At 35.0% G+C, this 22,114-nt stretch overlaps 2 protein-coding genes across 5 annotated transcripts; one reads left to right on the forward strand and one right to left on the reverse strand.

Moving 5' to 3' along the window:
* The first annotated feature begins 1,083 nt into the window (after positions 1–1,083).
* LOC116031715 (flap endonuclease 1) lies at positions 1,084–7,894 on the forward strand. 4 transcript variants are annotated; one of them, XM_031273992.1, is made up of 18 exons: positions 1,084–1,307; positions 1,391–1,507; positions 1,596–1,654; positions 1,937–1,996; positions 2,112–2,165; positions 2,252–2,300; positions 2,473–2,520; positions 3,423–3,488; positions 3,645–3,695; positions 3,979–4,098; positions 4,183–4,267; positions 4,711–4,792; positions 5,732–5,846; positions 5,938–5,994; positions 6,101–6,147; positions 6,224–6,278; positions 6,723–6,903; positions 7,408–7,666. In XM_031273992.1, exons 1-17 carry the CDS (start codon positions 1,296–1,298, stop codon positions 6,897–6,899), a joined length of 1,254 nt encoding a protein of 417 aa, XP_031129852.1. In that variant the 5' UTR covers positions 1,084–1,295; the 3' UTR covers positions 6,900–6,903; positions 7,408–7,666. The 4 variants fall into 4 exon arrangements, with proteins under 4 accessions (XP_031129852.1, XP_031129854.1, XP_031129855.1 ...); XM_031273994.1 differs by lacking the exon at positions 6,723–6,903 and adding an exon at positions 7,692–7,894 and having other exon boundaries at positions 1,088–1,307; positions 7,408–7,508; XM_031273995.1 differs by lacking the exon at positions 6,723–6,903 and adding an exon at positions 7,754–7,894 and having other exon boundaries at positions 1,088–1,307; positions 7,408–7,508.
* A 2,284-nt stretch (positions 7,895–10,178) lies between these two features.
* Positions 10,179–11,921, reverse strand: LOC116033280 (protein MOTHER of FT and TFL1). Its single transcript, XM_031276032.1, has 4 exons — positions 11,721–11,921; positions 11,501–11,562; positions 11,354–11,397; positions 10,179–10,408 (listed from the first exon to the last, which is right to left on the reverse strand). The coding sequence occupies exons 1-4, from the start codon at positions 11,919–11,921 to the stop codon at positions 10,179–10,181; spliced, it is 537 nt and encodes a 178-aa protein (XP_031131892.1).
* Between the last annotated feature and the right edge of the window lie 10,193 nt (positions 11,922–22,114).

Genomic DNA, 22,114 nt, shown 5'->3' on the forward strand with positions numbered 1-22,114 from the left:
TAATAGGGATCTAACAATTATGCACAAATTCATAACAAATCCAATTCACACAACAACCCTAGAACACCCAAATAATCCCCTTTATGCAATACAACCCATATAGGCATCAATAGCAAGAAATCAAACCAAATCATAATCCCAAATCACCTAGCTACTCATAATATAACAATAGATGAATAGATACACAATATTAAAAGAGAAATTGAAAGCATAAATGAAAATCAAAGGAAAGAGGAGAATAAGAAAACTTCTCTATTTAAGCTTTAGAATCCAAGATTGCAAGGTGTCTTGAGCTTGAAAATGAAATGGAACAACAAATCTACACTAATCTAAGCTATCCTAAACCTAACTAAAAACTGAAGGGGAAATGAAAGATGTGTTTTTGGGTGGAAGAAATCATCTTTTAAAGGGTAAAAACGGGCCTGTAAAATGTTGCAGAGGCTGGCCACGGGTGTGGCCACGCCCGTGGCTAGAAACGGAGGTTTTACTGCCCAGTGGCCACGGTTGTGGCCACCTGCGGGAAGCATTTCTGTGCACATTGTCCGTCTTCTAGGCTAATTTTCACCCCTAAATATTTTGAATTAGCGTTTGTTGTCTTCATCAAAGTTGTAGCCCTTCAGAGTTAGCTTTCCAATGATATAAAAATCACTTGATTTGAACATTACTACGCAGAGATATGGTAAAAAAACCGAGCAGTGAACGAATTGTGCGGGAATTTCAACTTCTTGCTCTTTAGCTCCAATTTTGCCTTTGTTTGTCTAAATGACCATGACCATTGAAAACACCACAATTTGGCTCTCTAAGAGGTGTTGCTCTCATCTACAGCTTTTCATTAGCTCCCATTGACTCTACATGCATCCAAAATACTACAAAAATCATTCAATTCATCTAAATCATCAAGAGTTACACCTAAACACACAAATGAATCAAATGAGGAACATTTTAGGTAAACTATAACAAATGACAAGAAAAATAAATTTAAATGCAAAGTAAAAACATAAACATTTTGACACTTATAAGCAATTTGCAAGAACATAAAGATACGAGAGAGTTGCAAGAATAAAGACAACCCTTAGCTATAAGATATCCTTTTTTGAAAGGAGCCGTAAGATATCCTTAAAACCAAAGACTGCAGGTGAGTTCTCCAGTGGCGCTATAAAAGAGGCGGGAAAGAAAGGGCATATAAACCCTATCAGCAACTGAAGAAAAACGAAATTCTCCGCACTGACTTAACATTTTTACAATCTCTGTTCTCCTGAAATTTCAGCCTTCTCCTTGCAAATTTCTCTCTCACAATGGGAATCAAGGTGCGTGTAATCTGACTTCAATTCAAAATTGATGAAATATAGTAGTAAAAGTAAATACTCGTTTGAAATTGTGAACAATTTAGGGTTTAATGAAGCTGTTGGCGGACAATACTCCGAGAGCCATGAAGGAGCAGAAATTCGAGAGCTATTTTGGCCGCAAAATTGCTATCGACGCCAGCATGAGCATCTATCAGTTTCTTGTATGAATTATCATTCTCGCACAGTACACTATATTGTGTAGATATGCTGGTTTTAACTGTAATGTGTTTTTTGAACTGTATGCTGTAGATTGTAGTGGGACGAAGTGGGACTGAGATGCTCACAAATGAGGCTGGCGAAACTACTAGGTACAGCTTCCCTACAGCTATTTGTTGGATAAATAAATTGACTTTCACATTTTATTTAGTTTTTACAATTCCTAAACAGTAAAATCTTGTAACAGAGAGGTGTATTTGCTGCTATAACCAGCATTGTTGTTAATTTATTCTTGGATAAAGATATAAAACCCTTATGTGCGGCTCTTGATAGTGTATAATAGCCGATACTCACTGATATTCTATGATATGTGTATTTGCCGAATATTCTTAGACTTTAATATTAGAAACCTTTGTTCCTGTAATTGATTTCAGTCACTTGGTTGGGATGTTCTCTCGGACGATTAGGCTTTTGGAAGCCGGAATAAAGCCAGTGTGAGTTGTCACATTCCCTTTGTTGCATGGCGGAATAGATTTTTCTCATTTCCTTAATTATGTGCTATTGCCAAATTCCTGCTTCACTCTAAATTCTCTTGCCTTTGCATGCCAGCTATGTTTTTGATGGGAAACCTCCAGATTTGAAGAAACAGGAGCTTGCAAAGCGGTACTGTTACTTACCCTTTAACAATCGTTATGTTTGGAAAATGGCTCTGGTTATCATCACATTTTGACACCATACTTTCTATGCAGTTATTCAAGAAGGGAAGATGCTACAGCTGGATTAGCTGCGGCTGAAGAGGTTGAATAGTAGTAAACATTATGCTGTGGCAATGAAAATTTTATGCTCATAATTACTTTGTATTCCATTTGTCATGTCCCTTCCAAAACCAAGGGAGCCCTTTGATGGAGGGGGAAGAAATTGGAACCCTTTAGATTTGCATTAACACAGTGCTTTTACTTGCTAATTGCAGAGTGGCAACGCGGAGGATATCGAGAAATTTAGTAAAAGAACTGTTAAGGTTGGTTCATTGTATGTCTGTCAAATTAACACTGGTTATTTTCACATCTTACTTTTTGAACTGGCAGTTTGTATTACAATACTAGTGTATCTTATTCCTCTGTTATCTTTATTGATTCACATACTTGCTCGGTTGGCCTAACTTATGTTCTGTTTAAGCCAAACACTTGAAAGTTTAACAGAAAAGAAAAGAAAAAGGCTTGTTAAGTCTTATATAAGAGGATGAGATGAAAACCCCCCCTTTTCAGGAATCTCCAAAGTTGAGGCTTTTTATTTGTACATATTGTTTTAAGCCTTGTTTTCAAGAAGCTCAAGCTAGGCTAAACAAGCATTTAATGTTTACAAACCTCTTTAACTCTTTTATGGCTAAGTGGTTCCTGAACCTCGTCTTGACTTATGTATTTTGAAATGACTTGTCAAGTTGTAGCAAATAGTATGAGAAGGATGGGGAAGAAATAAATAAACTTCCATTGTTTATGCATGCTGTCTTGAGTCTCGGACATGTTTTTTACTAAGTGAAACTTCATACTCTATTTTCACTTTACATTAGCAACTTTGGATGAAAATCATACAGGACAATGGGACACCCAGGCTGAGAGCTGTGAAGAGGTCCTCTTACTTCAAGGGAGAAGAGAGTGTATTTAGAATCATTTTTAATTGCTGTGTAGACTTTAGAGACCTATGACCTGGCTCTAAGAGAAGTGGGGAATTTGGACTTCCTACTTAAATCAGGAGCTTTTGGTGCATAGTTGTGTAGTTTAGGTGGTAAATAGGACCTTTTTTTAATTTATTTATTTTTTATTTGTAGCTTAAATGTTAAAGAATGCAATAAATTATTGACCAATTACCAAGATATACATAAATTTGTACATACTATTGATACTCTACTCTTGGATTTTGCAGGTCACACAGCAGCACAACAGTGACTGCAAAAAACTTCTTACACTGATGGGAGTGCCTGTTGTTGAGGTGACAACAAAATGACTTTTAGCTGTTTGTCTGTCATTGTTCATGTGTTATTCAAATGACTTTCCTTAACTGAACTGTTCTTTTCTGTGAGTAACTTATATGCTCCAATTACCTCATCTTTTGTTATTAATTATTTTTCTGGTGTTGTTCTCTTAGGCTCCTTCTGAAGCAGAAGCTCAATGTGCTGCACTATGCAAGTCCGATCAGGCATTCATCCTACTTTACATGAGAAATTGCCCTGTTTCATTATTTTTCTAGTCTAGGATAATAAAGTAGACAATATTACTTAAGGAAGTATTCATGGGTTTCACATAGCAAAATTAAGTGTTACTAAGGTTCTTGATCTTCTAGGCAATAAAAAGAACTCAGTAGTTCATTTACTGTTCATATAATGTAATTTAAAAAAAAAAACATTTGAATATTTCATTGGTAGATTACAATCATCCTACTCAATCAGCTAAGGAGAATGAATCGATTCTAATGCATGCAGGTTTATGGTGTGGCCTCAGAAGATATGGATTCCTTAACCTTTGGAGCTCCAAAATTTCTTCGCCATTTAATGGATCCTAGCTCCAAAAAGATCCCTGTAATGGAAATTGAAGTTGGAAAGGTACTAATGACACTTGAAAAAATATACTTGGTGAACTATTATGAATTTCACTTTTATCATTTAATAATGAACTTTTTTTTTCAGGTACTAGAGGACCTGGAACTCACAATGGATCAATTCATTGACCTGTGCATTCTGTGTGGGTGTGATTATTGTGACAGCATTCGAGGTACCTAACCACTTTAGTATAACTATATTCAGAAATCTTAAACATTTTTATGTTTGAAGTTATGGAGATTACCTAGATATGTAGAGCTATGATCAATAATTGTATTCTTAATATTAGGAAATTTCGTGTTACTTATCCATATTGATTGGACTACTCCTTTTTCTTACTCTCTTTTCTGTGCTAATTTCAACAACTGAGTGCTTTATGAAATATTTTCATCTGCAAATAAAGAGGGTGGTTTTGGTTTTAGCTTTCTGCTTTCTAAAGAACCAACATGATCTGTTAGTGTCATAATATCTGTGAAATGCGGAGCTCAACCTGTGCACAGCCTTAAATAAGATACGTTATTGTTGTTGGTTTTGTGTATGTGTCCTTTCTGCTCACTGCATTCAGATGTCATCAAGTTTAATGTTGTACTAATACAAAATATATCCCTATAACAGGTATTGGGCCACAAACTGCTCTGAAGCTTGTTCGCCAACATGGCTCATTAGAAAGCATACTGGAGAATATAAACAAAGAAAGGTGCTTCTCATCTTTTAATTTGGAAATTTTCTACCCAAAAGTAAAATTTGGGATAAACTGGAAAGCTCTTTCAAACTTGCAAGTTATACAAGAGCAAGCAGTATGTTTGTTTCATATTGTTTCTTTATGGTGGGTTCCCCTTGGACTCAGGAACATACGGCAGAGGTTACCAACTATCTTAATGTTAGAAATACAAAATTAATTGTTTCAAAGATGCCTTATATGTAATTTAGGCAATCCATTAGCTTATATAAAACTTAAAACTGCTAGAGAAGTTTCTTTGTTCTCTGCTCCTTGATGTTTTTCCATTTAGGGTGTGTTTGGTAACCCGTAAAATGACTTCCGGAAAATGTTTTCCGAGTTTTCTGTGTTTGGCAACGTCCGGAAAATGTGGTCAACGGAAAATGTTTTCCGTTGACCAAGGAAAATCAGTTCATTTTTCTGGAAAATGACTTAATGGAATTTTTTTCCGTAAGTCATTTTACGGAATCGCCAGAATAGCTTTTTCGCATGTTTTCGACCAAAACCAAGCCATATCACCCATGACCATGGACCAAGGAGGTGGGGAACCCACCGAAAACCTTTGCTACATTTTTTTTTTAATTTTTAATTTTTAATTTTTTTTATAAATTTTATTTTTTATTAAATACCATTATTTTAATAACTATTATAATTTTTTATATTTTAAATAAAACAGTTACAATGTTTAATTATACAACTCTATCCATTTTCCAGAAAATGAACCAAACACACAAAGACAGTTTTCCATAATACATCCAAACACTGGAAATGAAACCGTTTTCTGGAAAATGACTCATTTTCCAGAAAACATTTTCCAGAAGTCATTTTCCTGCTTTCCAAACGGACCCTGTGAAAAGCGTGAATATTACATGCATTTTAACACTAACTTTGATTCAATATTTGGAAATCTTTCTGTAGATATCAGATACCTGATGAGTGGCCATATCAAGAGGCCAGACGTCTCTTTAAGGAACCATTAGTCTTAACTGGTGATGATCAACCTGAAATCAAATGGGGTCCCCCAGATGAAGAGGTAACTTTCTCTCCGTTGGAACTCAAATTATTTTATATTTTTTCTTCTATTAATAATTTTGTATAATTGTTTACACTTTATTTTCTTTTAGGGTTTGATAGAATTCCTGGTGGACCAAAATGGCTTCAACAAGGACAGAGTTACAAAGGTATGAATGATATCTATTGTTCATGCTTTTGTATGTACCTTAAAAAAACAAACTATTCTGGTTGTTTTTGGAAGACCTCAACTCAATCTTGATCTGGTTTATTCAGGCGATAGAAAAGATCAAGGCAGCCAAGAATAAGTCTTCTCAGGGGCGGTATGGTTTGCTTATAAATAGGACCAAGTTCTTAACTTTTGTTTTATCCTTAAAATTTTTTCTTCCTCTTGACCAGGTTAGAATCATTCTTCAAACCAGTTGCTAACACATCAGCACCAGCTAAAAGAAAGGTACCATTTTAGTGTTAAAAAGCTGTCTCTTTATTTACTAATGGAAAATGAATAACTACAATGTTTGAAAAGGAAGTTAGTCAATTATTTTCATCATTGTATTATCTTTTCTCTTCAGTTTGCGACATTTGCATCTTTCTGATTGATGTCTTACAAACTGTTAAGCTTCTCTTTGTTTGTTCCATAGTTACTATAGTGTCTGTAAACATTGAGCTATGTGTTTGGATGGTGGAACTGTCTTAGGGACAAAATCTAGTTTTAGAGGGGTCCTCAAGTCACATGTTTTTGGAGACTCAGAAGAAACTCGAATTTGTAACATATCTAATCCGTGGGGTATCTTTTTCATTCCAAACATGATTGACATAGAGGATCCAGCTTTGGATTGTTCTAGTGTCATAGATTCTATATGTATGTTGCCTTAACTTCTACCATACTGGCTCACAGGGAACCAAATGTGTTCTTGTATCTCCGATTCCAGTAACAAAGTTTAGAATGTTCTCCGTACAAGCTTCCTTTATGCGAACCCAACCAAGGGCCTTTTGCAGCCTAATCCCGCCATCTTTAGATATGAGTTCAAATTACTCCATGCCATTTATCAGAGGTGTCTGCTACAGCATATGAAACTGTAAACCACTGATGAACCCCCATCTTAATTATATCTTTGCCCACTGCTTTTTGGTACATTTTCTTTGGCCACTGTTAATAATGTAGAATCTCTCAAAACTTTGGTGATCCATTAGGTTACACATACTGGTAATTTAGTAATTGCATTTGCAAAAGTTGTTACAGTTTGCTAAATGCAAATATACTGAATTGTTGAAGACTTGTGAACAGTAACTTCTTAAGGTTTGGAGTACTCCAAGTCTCCAACCATATTGGACTCAAGGATTGTACTCATTTAGTCATTTTCATGGAACTACCTTTATGAGACAAATTGCCAAATAGCTAGTAGAGGGATAATAGACTACGCCAAAACCTATCGAGATCTTTTTTTTTTTTTTTTTTGAAGTTCAATCTTCATGATAGTTAATGTTCTTAATAGTTTATTTATCTTGCTTACATATACTGGAAATATGTCCATGGTGGAACATTTGATCTGATTCATATGCTCTGCCCTGTTTAATGGCAGGAAACAACTGGAAATGCTGAAAAAGGAGCGGCAAACAAGAAATCAAAAACTGGGGGTGGGAGAAAGAAGAAGTAAATTAAGTACAGTGTGCTCCTTAGAAGGTAAGATTGTTTTCTTTGCGAAAGCCAACGTCTTGAGTGATAAGAAAAATACTCGAAATGGATTTATGGAGTTTTCTCCTGTTTTCCGTGAATCAAGTTTGTAGTTTGTACAACTAGTAGATTTATAATTTATGTGGTAATTTGGAGTTTCATGTTCTCACTGTTTCTTTTATGATTAACAAGTTTGTTTGTAGGGTTTTCCAATCTCTTCTCCTCAACTAATATAATATTCCGTAATATATGAGGTGGATTCGAACTAGCTGGCCCACTCTTACAAGTGGAGAAAAGGGCGGGAAGGGCTAATAGAAAAGGTTAGGAACCTAATTTTAATCATCAGAAATTAAGGGGTGTTTGGTTGGATGGAAAAAATTTTCCAACAAAAAAGTTTTTCTTAAAGTGGAGGAAAATGTTGTTTTTATTGTTTGGTTCATGAATTTCATTTTTCAATGGAGAATGAATTATTTACATTTGAGGAAAACAAAAGAGGTAGGACACGATATTTTGTTTTCCATTGCAATTGGGAATAAAAATGAGCTGACATGATTATTTTGCCCTTCTGATTTATTTTTTGTTTTTATTATCATTATTATTGTGTAGAGTATATCGGTCTTTATACTCATTGTTCTTTACAGTTTCATATCCAATCAAACAATGTAATTAATATTCCCAATAATTTCTTTTCTACCATAATCAATCTTTTTTTCATGAAATTTCAATTTCATTCTTCAAATATTTTTGGCAAATCAAATGAGCCCTAAATTTCTAAATGTGTAATAAGATTTAGGCCCTGTTTGGTAACATAGTTTATTAGTCAATTTTGACTTATTTGATTACGGTAAGTTATTGTGTGGACCATGGTCCACATAATGCTATGTGGACCATAACAAAAAGTATATTTTTTAATATACTAAATGTGCATTATTTGTGTATTGAATGTATATTATACAATATAATATACATTTAGTACACAAATAATGTACATCCCCTGAATACAATGTACATTATTTTTATATTGAATATACATTATTTGATGGTATGTTCACACAATAATGATTATTTGATCACTATTAATTGTTTGATTAAACATCAATATAAATTAGGGCAATTGAAGTCAACTTAGAGGGGTCCAATTAATTAATTTTTATTTTGAAGTTTTAACAAACAAATAAAAATGATTTTACTTTCATTTATAATTTAAATGAAATACTAAGTTTTATTATTTATTTGTATAATTATTTATTTATTGAATATTATATTAATCAATTTATTTATTAAAAAGAAACTGCATGCTATCATCACAATTGGCAATGGGGTGTGGTCGAGGAATATACTCCATCTCTATGCAACCTCATCCCGTTTCAAACTAGTACTGGTGGGTAAATTATATTGTGAATCACAGTACACCTTGCATAATTGGCCGTTGCAAACATTAATCAAATACAAACTAGATTGAACTATTATATTTTTTATATTTATTTCTTTTGAAAAAATTTATAATTGAAGACTGAAAGTCATTGTATTTAACAATATTTAAACTGCTTTACTGATAAAAGACAAAAAATAATCATGCTACAATAATACTAGGACTAAAAGTGGATGTTCTAATAAAAAATGATTTAGAGTGGATTGTCACTAAGACCAAAAATGGAATTAACTCTTTACAAATAATATAGTACGTATTATATAAAGAAATTAAACCAATTCAAGGACGGGTGAAATTCAATTGTAATCATATTATTACCACTCCATTATTTTACGCTCCTTCAATTCGTCACCTTACTCTCACCATCAAATCCTAGCCTCCCTCCCTCTCATCTCACATACTCTGAATTAAACAAAACTAAGCCTATCCTATGCTAGTACGTAGTAAATTAACCAAAAATATACTAATAAACTTAAGAATGAAGAGATGGAAGGGCACATGCGTAAATGCACGGGGGCGACATCTGATCTGCTGCATTCCAAATTTCCAACACATACAAGCCACCAAAAGCTTAAGATCCATCAGAAATTGGTCCAAAAATCACATGCATTCCCTTCGTCAGGGCGTTTTCCACTCTCCGCCCCCAAAACACCCTCAACCAACACCAAACTCAAATATCATTATAGCAGGCATATATTATATTTAGCAAATTATTCCCGTGATACTTTGTTAAGAGTCCCACATTAAAAAAAAAAAAAGAAAGAAAGAATATATGTGTTTATAAGATTATGAGTTTAGACCAGCTAATTGATTAAATTCAGTTCACTCTAGGTTTACCGAGTGACCTTGGCCCAATTCCATTTTTAGCAACATTATTCCTTTACCATATGAGTTGAAAAAAAGTTACATTATTATTTTCAACACTACTAAAAATGCTTTAAATATTCAAACATTCTTTTAATTTATTTAGTGGACCATTTAATTAAGTAATATGAAAGAGGGATTCTGCTGTAAGGTAAAAACATACCCAGAAAAAACATTCCCCATATTATTCATCCCACTCTTTTATACAACAACGTAACAACAACACAATAATACAGTACAACAGTTTTCCTTAACAACACAAAGTATTACATTCCACCTTATTATACATGCATTACCCTGCCGCACGCGCATCGCACGCATATATAGAGAGAGAAATAGATTCATGCAGTGGTGGATATATATAGGGACCGGGGATGATGATTTCAGTTGCGGCGGCGAGTGGTGGCCGGCTCTTTGTGGGCGTTGAAGTACACGGTGGCCACGGGGCTGTCCAACTCCAGGTGATGCGCAAAGGCGCGAGTACAGAAATTGCTCCGGCTGGTCACCGGCGGCTGCAGCTCCCCCAGCGGCTTCTTCTGCTGGAAGAGCACCAATATGTAACGGTGAATCCCCACCGTTGGCTTTGGCCCCATGTAGGGCACCGCCTCCTTCCCTGCATGTGTCCACCAAAACAACTCTTTCATTTTAATTCACTTAAAGTTTAAGTTAATAAACCAGCTTCGGTGGTCTGAGGGATTGTTCTCTTTATATAGACTGATCCAGTACGAACAAAAATTAATCTGAATATGATACAAAAATACTTCCTACAATTAGAACATGCTTAGGACCACCTCGTGATCTAACCAAAGTTCATAGTTGCAGTAGGCGCTAGCTTAGGTGCTAGTCGGGCGGTAGACTAGCGCCTAGCGCCTAAGCGGTCTAGGCGGCGCCTAGACGATACCTAGGCGGTTCTAGACGGCGACTTATAAAAACAAAAAATTAATTCATGTGTGTAGATGTATGTCATATACTATATTATATATATATTATATTATATATATATCTCTTACTTCTCTTACTTATATAAATAAATAAATTTAAATATATATAAATATAATAATAAAATTAACAAGGCCGACCCGCTCGAGTTAACCCGGCTAACTCTATCGAGTTGGGCGAGTTAACTCGGCCAATTCGGCCCAGTCGGTCACAACTCAGCCTAGTCGACCGAGTTAGGCGCTAGGCGGCCGACCACCTAGACAGACGCCTATGAAGCAATTCGCCTCGGTTTAGGAGCGCCTAGCGCCTAGACGGAGATTTTTGCAACAGTACTAAAATTTACTTTAATCAATTCAACTATTTTTAAAAAAGTTTGACATAAGAATTTAACATGAATATAATTTTATTAAAAAATCTAAGAGTACAGTGTACTCTTTTGCCAATTGTCCGGGTATGCATGGCACTCCATTTTAGGTGATACTTGGCAGATGCTGGGCTAAACCAAGTGTTATCCTATTTGAGTGGGGTGTTGGGTGTGGGGTAGGGGTAGGGGTAGGTATACTCTACATGCACCATATATGGCTGCCCCTGCATGGATGCATGGCTCTAATATATTTACCTCTTGTAATATCATGAGTGTTTCCTGGAATGTCAGTCACAATCCTGATCAATCACAAGATTTAATTTGGATTTAGTTAGATGGAGATCAAATTATTTGCATGCAACGGGCCGGGAATTAATTAAGAAATAATAATAATTCTTAAACCAGTGTATCAGCTCCCTCATGCATGGCTCACTAGGACTCGGGGCATCCGGATCCGTCATCACCTACATAACACATGAATTGCACGCCAGTTTCAAGACTAGTTAATTGAAAATATACAATTAACCAATCAAAATTATTGTCAATATCATATCATGACTGCTAGTTAAACGAAACTATACAATTAATCAATCAGAATTACAGAACTAGAGAATGAACGAACCAAGGTATAGAGTTGGGTGGAATCACCCCCAATATGGACTCTAGGGCGGTCAGCAACCATGGAGGGCTTGACGTCACTGCCATTGGTGATGGCCTTAGGGCCGTAGTAGACCGCCATGTCGACGGTGGGCATAAACATGTCCACCACATCTCCGATCAACCTCCCAACCACCAATGGATCAACACTTCTCCTCACCATCATCTTCGATCTCAACTAGGATATATAGTGTTGTAGTGTATGCTTTGTTAATATATAGAATAACGAGGAACCAAATTAGTAGCTAGCTTTAGCTTATGATGATGTTTGAAGAGTAATATTATAATTGTTGTTCGAGGAAAACGAGGTTTATATAGAGGAAAGGAAAGGGCTCATCAGCTGGAAAATATATAATTAAATTATGAAATGGAGTTCCGTATACAACCTAGTGAACATGCACAGGGCAATGGAAAAAGCAAGATACCACGTGTATACTATCATCACTTATTGCCTAATTATACAACGAACTCCCAACATTAATTTTATTTTTCTTAATAATTAATTAATCATATATATATATATATATATATATATTACACACACAAAAAAAACATAGTATCATGGCTCTAGAAACCTAGTACCATTAGGTTTTAAACTTTCAATTAATTTGTAGTTGAGTTATATATAATTGAATTCTATATATATTCAGAGAAAACTTTAAAGTCAATCAATCAATATACGATCTTTTAACCTTTTAACGTGTAGACTACCTTCCAACCACACAAATAAACAAATTAGTGTTTGACTTTTTTCAAAGTGACTGAGTCTCGATTATACGATAAGTGGGTAGATCTGTCGTAAAGATTTCCAGTCTCATTATGGCAGTAAAGAATAAATATACTGCGGCATATATACACCGCAGGGTGCAGCCACCAGAAATTGAAGTTGTATATATATGTGTGTATGTATATATTTAATATAGTGAAATAAAGAAGAAGAGGTTCTTATGAGTTTCGGACACGCGTAGGAAAGCGTCGCAGGAAAACCTGGCGCCGGTTACAGATGGAGAAGAAGAGCTGTAGATGGGAACAGAATCAGACAACTGGAAAATTCATAAATATATGCAGAATTGCATGCACACCACAGACAAAACTTTTATTGCTTTGATGAAAATAATGATAATGATGCGGTACGAGGCTTTCCCCCCATGTTTTACGTACAAGCAATGCATGCGTTTTTTTTTTTTGGGCGATGATTCCTTAGCTTTTCAATTGTTTTCTGTTGCTTTTTGACTGCTTGTTATCCCCCAAAATTCGCAAACTTTCACTGCATATATGCCTTTATGGGATCAGGTTCCTTGTGGGAAGGCTTCCCCTACTTATCATTAGATACGTATAAATTGCACCATAAAGTGTTCGAAAATGTATCATTAGGCCTGGTGCAGTGTGATAGGTATTTTTAGTGTGTAAGTACATTTTGAAGTGTATTTCCAAACACTGTGGTGCATTTTTGCATATCTAATGGTGAATCGGTGTATATACACACACTCGATCACCACTTTTCCTTTCTCTGTTTTCCTTTGTTTGTTTTCTCTTCAACAAGGAATGTTCAATTCCGAATCATCACGCACCTGTGATGATACAATAATGTAGACTAAGTACTATATGCAATTTACTAAATATGTCTGATTGATGATGAGATGAAAAATATCAAATTTGAACACTTAGGTTAATGTCTGATCTGCTACTATGATTAAATGGGAAAGAATTATAAGTATTAACATACAGATTGTATTTCAAAAATCATACTAATTTGTTGCTGTGACCTGATTTAGCAAATAACAGAGGACAAATTTTACTGTGGACCATGGTCCATATAGTAGCCTAAATCGAGAAATACTAGTTTCATTATAATAACGTATCATTTTTATTATACTTTATGCATTTGCTATTCAGTTTCATTTTATACACACAATATTTTTTTTAGTAACATTATATTAAAATATCATTTTAATTCCAAAACATGTTCATGTAATTGACAAATTACATATTTTTTAATTCTACTATAAGTTTATTTCATAGTATACATATTTGTGGCGTATCACCATATCTACCTGTTTATCATCTTCCTCCCTGTCCTATTGCTATCTTTGTTCATCTTCTTCAAATAATCAAGGTTTATTTAGAAGGAAAACATAATGGCTAGGTCATATGCATTCTCAAATTGCCAAAGAGAGAGTAGCGATTATGGCGAGGTAACTCTAACAAGAGATTGCAGACAAGAGATCACTTCATGGACAAATGAAAACCCTGGGCGAAAATTTTGGTTATGTCCAGACAATGAAGTAAGTTCCTTTACCTAATTTCACTTTGAATTTTATTAAAATTGATTTAAAAAAAAAAAATTGGTATTGCAATTGTAGAGTAGAGGATGTGGGTTCATATAATGGTTCGACTCTCCTTTGTGTAAAAGGTCAAAGAAGATCATTCTATTGCTTAAGAGGTTGAATAAACAAGATGGAGAGTTGAAGTCAATACATATGAGGCTCAGATGGGCTGAGAATGGTGCAAGAACAATGGATAAGTTTTGATTTAAAAATTGGCAATTTAAAGTAGTTTTGGTAATTATAGTTGTTCTTAGTTTTAAGTTATAGAGTAGTGGTATGAATGCATCATGTAATTGTAAACTTTTGAATCAATTGATGAGAGAAAATTGAAGCAACAATCTTTAGCAGTAGATGTGTATTTTAATATATGTACTGGAATACCATTTACATTCAATGAAATGGCTTTCTTTATATTTTGCATTCATATAGTTGGCTTGGTAAAAATAGGTGTAGTGGAAAGAAAGCATATACTTGGAATACCCTTTTGCATTCAATGTAATCGATTGCTTGAAAAAAGAAAACATTGCACATGAAAACCAATATTGACCAAAAGATGTTGATATCACCAATACATAATTACCATAGTTTGACAAAAAAAAAAAAAAAAAAACCTGCCAAATGGAAGTCATAGTTTAACAGAATTACATTTTGGCATAATCATCAACACTAAAATATTTTGGCATAATCATAGTTTGACAAAAACATGTCTAACATAATCACCATCAAAACATGTAAACCTTACTTCACTCAATATTAATTGGATCATTGTTGTTTCCTTGAAACTTATATAGATTTGGAAGTGGTTGAAGATCTTGTTGAATACTTCTTCCTAATTGGAGGTCTTGGAATAACACTTGTTTCAACTTTCAATTTCATTTGTTTTTGTTTTTTCTTGGAAGGAGGTGTTCCATAGCATATTCTCACTCCATTCTTGGTAAGGTGTACTTTATTTCTAGCAAGTGGGGCTTCAAATTGGACTTCAACTTGTGCTGCATGTGTTATTGCTTCTAGTTCTGCACCTTGGACTTCTGGTTCTGCAAGTGAATTGGCTTCAACTTGGGCTTGGGCTTCTGGTTCTGCAAGTGAAATAGCTTCTTAGAGTTACTGTCCAAGGACAACTACTACGCTTGCATTTTGCTACCAATCTCTCTTTGTCATTCTTTACAATTTTTAGATCTTTTCTATTGTTAAATGCATAATTGGTGACTGCTTTCTTAAAGTCTTATTTGCTAGCAAAAGTTAATCCTAGAACAAAAGTGGGCTCTTTCATATTAGTAGATGCCCAAAAAATAGGTCACTTACCCCCTCTAGATCACTATTTGAGTCTTTTAATGATTTATCATCAGATAGATTAGGTTCATCCAAGTTTCTCTCTCAACTTTTCACACCAACTGGTTGATTAGAATTATCTTCAACGCCACCAAACTCAACTGTGGAATCAACATTCTGATCAAAGACACAATCATTGTATTTGATGTGGTACCAACCATTTCATACTCACTGTCACTACACTCCTCTGACTGCTCATCATTTTCCACATCACCATCACTACCTTTATTATATTGTACTCCTTCTACTACGGTACAATCCACCAAAATCTCCACTTCCCTATTTGGATTTAATTCATTTACCCCCAAAGACCAAACTTCATAATCACTTTGCAGTTCTATTAATGTAGATTGTGAGAATGCATACCACTAGCTTCATTATTGTTGTACCCTAACTCTGTCAACTTCTCTCTCAACACTATTAAACCAAATTCATCTTTATCAATTTTGTTGAGAAAAGCAGTTTTCCTAACCTTATTAATTGTCTCACCGTGTAACAATTTAAGAGTAAAACTTGATGTATCACATATTAATAACATTGTTTGACAATTAAGCCTAAATTATAAATACAGGAATCAAATTGCAAGAATAATTAACTGCAATTATACACAGGAAAATCACTTGATAGTTGAAAGTGGTCCCCTTCAACATAGGAGTAACTATCACAGAAAAAACACAAGTCCCATAGGAATAAAGATGAAAGTGCATGCCACATGATAAAGTAAACATTCTATTAGGGAAGTTTTGGTCCTCACATTACAACAACAATACTGCAATACAATACAATTCAATGTAAACACAATACATAATAAAGTAATATATCATTGATAGGAACACTTTTATAAGTACAAACCAAGATTGCATAATACACTTTTATGTAAACATAGTGCATAAACAGAAGCACCAAACACTACTAGCATCACAAAAGTTCCATACGAACACACATATAGACACGAAATTAGTTAAAATTAATAGTTTAGACATCAAAAACTTACTACATTGCAGCATCTTCGAATTACTTCTTAAATTGCGCGAAGTCATTCTTCTACTTCTTGAAGATCAATGCGTTGATTTGTGTGATTTTTATTTTCGATTTAGGTTAGGGTTTGCGAGAGAGGGTGAAACTGAAATGCGTGAGGTAGGAATGTTTGGCTGTGTTTAATTTTTTTTTTTTTAATTTATGTCATTAGTGGGTGAGATGGAAAAGACAATATTACCTATGCTAAAATGGGGAAAACAATTTTTTAGCTAAAATTGAATGGAGAATGCACCGGAATAACCAAATTCGCTAAGAAAGAAATAGTCGTGGACCAATTCTACAAGTTTTAAAAGTTGTAGATCAAAGTTGTTAGTGGCACCATAGTCGTGGGACCAAAAGTACGAAAAATTCTACATAATTATCCATCACAAATATGTTTATATATACATACATATATATGTGTGTGTGTGTGTGTATGTATATGTGTACTTATTTTAATTATGTATTTACCACCCTTGTAGTTATGTATATTAATTAAATGCCTGGCCTGCACGAACAACTCAATCAATTTGTTCTTGAGTAATAGATTGTGGACAATGACACGAGATTGAGCCTTTACAGTCGCAGTGTGAGAGTATCACTCTTGTGGTCAATTATATTAATCAACAAAAATCACATATAGCTTGATCAAAGTTTTATGCAATTAACAATTAAATCACAAAAAACAATGCTTATAGAAATTAAATAGAAAATTATATTATCATGAATTAAAAATAAGATACATAAATAAATATTACTATAAGTTCAAGTTCCTATTAAACTTTAACTACTCGTATATAATTAAAGTATGAAAACTTAATGATTGTAGCCTTGTGCCTTGCTATTTTCTTTTTCCACCCTTGTGTTATAATGAAAACTCAAATTTGAAACTTCTTCTACATGAATATGGTGTCAAAGCTATATATATAGGGTCATTCTTCTATGAGAATCTCTCTCATATGAGAACTATGGACAAATAGAAGAAATAGAAATGAAAAGATCAACAACCTTAGCTTGATTTAACCAAGCCATCCAATTCATTGCCATATAATTAGCAGTTCAATTCAGGAGAAATTCTCAATTAAAAGGCAATTAAGTCTATCCATGTGCGCACAACTTCTGTTTAAAAAGGAAAAAATTGAGTGTGGTAGTGCTATTTTGGTTAAAAAGGAAGTGCTAATTAAAGTGGGGAAATTAATTACCATAATTAAACTTATTCTGGTTCAAATGCATGTAGTATTGTTATTCTATGTTATAATTATGTGAGTAAACAACCACATGGATGGTGCTGATGCATGCTTTCTGAATGTGTGCATCAATGCACAAATGCACAATTTGGTGCTCACTGATGATTGAGACCAACAAGCATTAGTGTAAAGTTTGTAACCAGCTAACTTATCATGATAGTCGTTATTGGTTGGACTCGTAGTTTCTTGTTTTATGTTGTTGGTTGCTTGGCTTTTTGGCGTTGTTTATTTAATCTCTTTGTTTTTGGATAATTTTTTCTTACGACTTGTTGATATATAGATAATGTTTTCTTTTTGTTGTGTTCTTTTTTTAATACTTCTTTGAATAACTTACTTTCCCTGATTTGTGTATGCTGTGGCGTGGATTGTGGCAGGGGGTGCGCACTTGTATTCTCAAACATGTGCACTACTGTTGACAAAATTTGAGAAATGGTTGAATGCCTCTTTCTTTGATGATCTTTCCTTTTAATACCTATTTTATACAAGAAAATATTTACAATAACTACACTAATTATTGCTAATTTACTTTAGGTAAGAATATATACGGCTAATACACAAATTATGATCAATGAGAACTATATGCAACCAAACGATTACGAGAATCCACAGGAAAGAAAAGATCTCGAGTAGAAGTGCCTTGCAAATAGTGAACAATATGATGGACAACAACCAAGTGAAGTTGCCAAGGGGTATGCATAAATTGACTAACATCTACATAAGGAGGGATTGGGGCAAAAGATCACCCTCATCACAATGATATTTAACATTCCCTTCTAGGGAGTAGCAACAGATTGACCATTATGAAGATCAACAATGTACAAATTGACCATTATGAAGATCAACAATGTAATTATCTCCTGAATGTATTTAAATTTAAGAAAAGACAAGCCAGTGTAGAGTGCACTTCATTGCTTAATAGTTTGTGTTAAAGACCTCAGTTCTAGACCTTTTACTCTTTCTGGGATTATTTACATCAAAATTCACCCCATGAGTAAATGTAGAAGAAGATATAGTGACAAATGTAGACAGAGATTTAGGCACATTCACTTTTAAATGAAACATTTGTTCAAAAAATTCAGCATCTCTAGCTTCACATATAGAACGATCATGCAAACACATAAATCTATATGCAACATTATTTTCAGCATATCCAATAAATACTGCATCTATAGTCCTTGAACCAATGTTTACACGTTTGACAGAAGGTATCCCAACTTTGGCAAGACACCCCCACACTTTCAAGTATTTTAAATTTGGGGCATACCTTTTCCAAAGTTCAAAGGGTGTTTTATCATAATTTTTATGAGGTATTTTGTTTAGCACATAATTGGCTACAAGTACAGCTTCCCCCCACAAGCTGCCAAGTAGACCAGAACTGAGAAGCATAGCATTCATCATTTCCTTAACAATTCGGGTTTTCCTTTCAGCTACCCCATTTTGTTGTGGGGTGTGAGGAGCATTTTTTCATGTATAATACTTTCACTTTCACATACACTTTCAAGAAATGTCGTACTATATTCACCACCTCTATCTGACCTTAACCTTTTGATCTTTCGATCTAATTGATTTTATACTTCTGCTTTGTAAATGAGAAACTTGTGCTCAACTTCATCTTTAGTTCTTAAAAGATATATTTTTGTGCATCTTGAAAAATCATCAATGAAGGTTATAAAATATCTTTTTCCTCCTTTACTTTCTGTATTTTTTAAAATCGGCTAGATCTGTGTGAATCAGCTCTAGCAACTCAGTTTGCCTTTGAGTTACCGGGAGAAAAGGTTTTCTTATAAATTTTGCTTCAGCACAAGTTTCACATTTATCAAAACCATCATCAACTAGATTAGGTAGTAAATTCAAATGCTTGAATCGTTTCACTGACTTAGCATTAACATGCCCTAACCTTTTATGCCAGATATTTATGAATTCAACAATATAAGTAGAAGTTTAACTATTATTCATATCAATGGAAGCATAAGTATCCAATACAAAAAAATCCCCCATTCATGTATCTCTTTCTTATGTACTCTCTTTTATGAGATAAAACTAATTTATTAGCCTAAAAAACTAGTTTAATTCCGACTTTATTAAGTAGAGCACCGGAGATCAGATTTCTATGCAGCGAAGGGACAAATAGCACATTATGCAAAGCTAGAGACTTACCGTGGTTAAGCTTAAGAATGATTTTTCCCTTACCGAGCACCTCTGAACTGCTAGAGTTCCCCATGAAGACCTTTTCACCATTTGGTAAGTCTTCAAATTCTTGAAACAGGTTTTTGTCAGCATAAAAGTGGCGAGAAGCCCCCCGTGTCCACAATCCATTGTGTTGTATCTCCCACTAAATTGACTTCAAGGATAACTGTTGCAATGACATCATTATGTTCAGTCAGATGAGCTTGGATAGCCTAATTTGTTTTTGGGCCACCTTGCCTTGTATCCTTACGGTAGTAGCATTGATGGGCTCGGTGACCATGCTTCCCACACACGAAGCATCCTCCCTTTGTTTTCTTCTCGATCTTGTTACCCTTCTTTAAATTATTCGGCTTGTGATTTGTTTGCTTATTCCCTTATTGGAACCAGTAAATTTATTCCTGTCACTTATTGCACTAGTTTCTACAATATTAGCTTTAATAGTAGGAATAGCAAGATATTTCCCTAAAGATGAATTCTTGAATGTGAAGTTGGGCCACAATCCAAGCTATATTTGACGAAGTATTCGAGCAGGTCAGAATTTGCTTCGTGAAGGGGTGGTGAGGAGAGTGGGTGATGGTCGAGACACATTAGTGTGGGGTTGGCCGTGGTTGGCAGACACGGGTGATCCATCATTGCATACTAGTTGTGTTGAGGAACTTAAGGAGGCCAAGGTATGCAATGTCTCATCTGATCATGCAGATACTTGGTGCTGGAAAAATGATATTCATGGGAGATACACGGTTAGGCAAGGATATCATTTGCTAACCCATAATCTCATGCTGCAAGAGCCAAACTTGGAGTTTACAGAATGGAAGAAAATTTGGAGTCTCCCTGTACCACCTAAGGTGAGGAACTTTTTATGGCGTTGCATGAGAAATATTTTGCCAACTCGAGAAATTCTTGAGGCCAAGGGTGTTTGGATTGGTGGTGGGTGTGTTTGGTGTGCCAATGATTTTGAAACCATTACTCGTTTATTCTGTGATTGCCCGATTGCTTGCCAGCTTTGGGGTTCATCTGATATTTTAAATGGACGTACTTTTGTGGAATTTGTAGAGTCTATGTTGCGGGCTCCTGGAACTGATATGGCTGTGCTTTTGGCGGCGCGTTCTGGACTTTATGGCTGGGACGTAATAGTGCAGTGTGGAATGGTGATTATTGGACAATTGAGAGGTTGGCAGCACATGTTCAGAAAATGGTGGTGTCCTGGCAGAATGCACAAACATCTATTATCCCTATGCCAGTTGTCATGGGAATTAGCAGTGATATTTTGTTGGCTCCACCGAATGGTTATATAAAGTGCAATGTTGATGCGGCCATTTTCGATACAGGAACAGGGTATGGGGCAGTTATACAAGATACTGATGGAAGATTCATGGCATGCAAAGGTGGTCATATTCAAAGTGTTATGGATCCCTATATGGCAGAGGCGATAGCAGTAAAGGAGGCCCTCACTTGGCTCAAGGGTCGCAATGCAACTAATATCATTCTCGAAACCGACTGTTTAAAATTTTGCAATACTTTTAATTCGTCTTGTTATGACCTTTCTTATGTTGGTTTAATTATTAAGCAGTGTCAGATGATTGCTAGTGACATTAGCAACGTTATTGTTCGTCATGTCAAGAGGTCAGTGAATTATGTAGCTCATGCGCTAGTTCGGGCGACTGATTCTTCTTCTGTCCTGGTGTGTGGGAGTCTGTTCCTCCACCGTGTCTTTCGGATTTGATTATGATTTAATGATTATATCCTTTTATTGTCAAAAAGAAAGAGAGGAAATAGTTAATAGTCTTATCTTTAAGACGATTGGCTTCTTCTATTTGTAGATGGTTGATCAGCTCCTATAGGGTCATGTCCTTCTTCTTGTGTTTGAGTTTGTTGTGATATTCAGACCATGACTCAGTCATTTTCTTGATTAAAACATTAGTTTGCAACACTTCACACATTGACATACCTTTTGCCAAAATATTGGCACAGAGTGTCTCGTATTCGTGGACTTGCTCCATGATTGACTTTGTATCAACCAAACGACAGTTAAGCCAGTTACCTAGCTATGGCATACTTTTGTTTCCCCGCATAATTAGTCCCATATTTCTTCTCAAGTGCATCCCAAATCGCTTTAGCATACTTGTAAGAAAAAAAAAACAAGTCAAATAATGGATCAGACATGTGGCTTAGAAGGTGCCCTCTCATAGTTTTATTGTCCTTGTCTTACTTCTCGCGAGAGGCAATGTCGCATTTTGCAGCTAGTGTAACTA

Source organism: Ipomoea triloba, chromosome 10 (genome assembly GCF_003576645.1).
Source record: "Ipomoea triloba cultivar NCNSP0323 chromosome 10, ASM357664v1".
Lineage (NCBI taxonomy): Eukaryota > Viridiplantae > Streptophyta > Magnoliopsida > Solanales > Convolvulaceae > Ipomoea > Ipomoea triloba.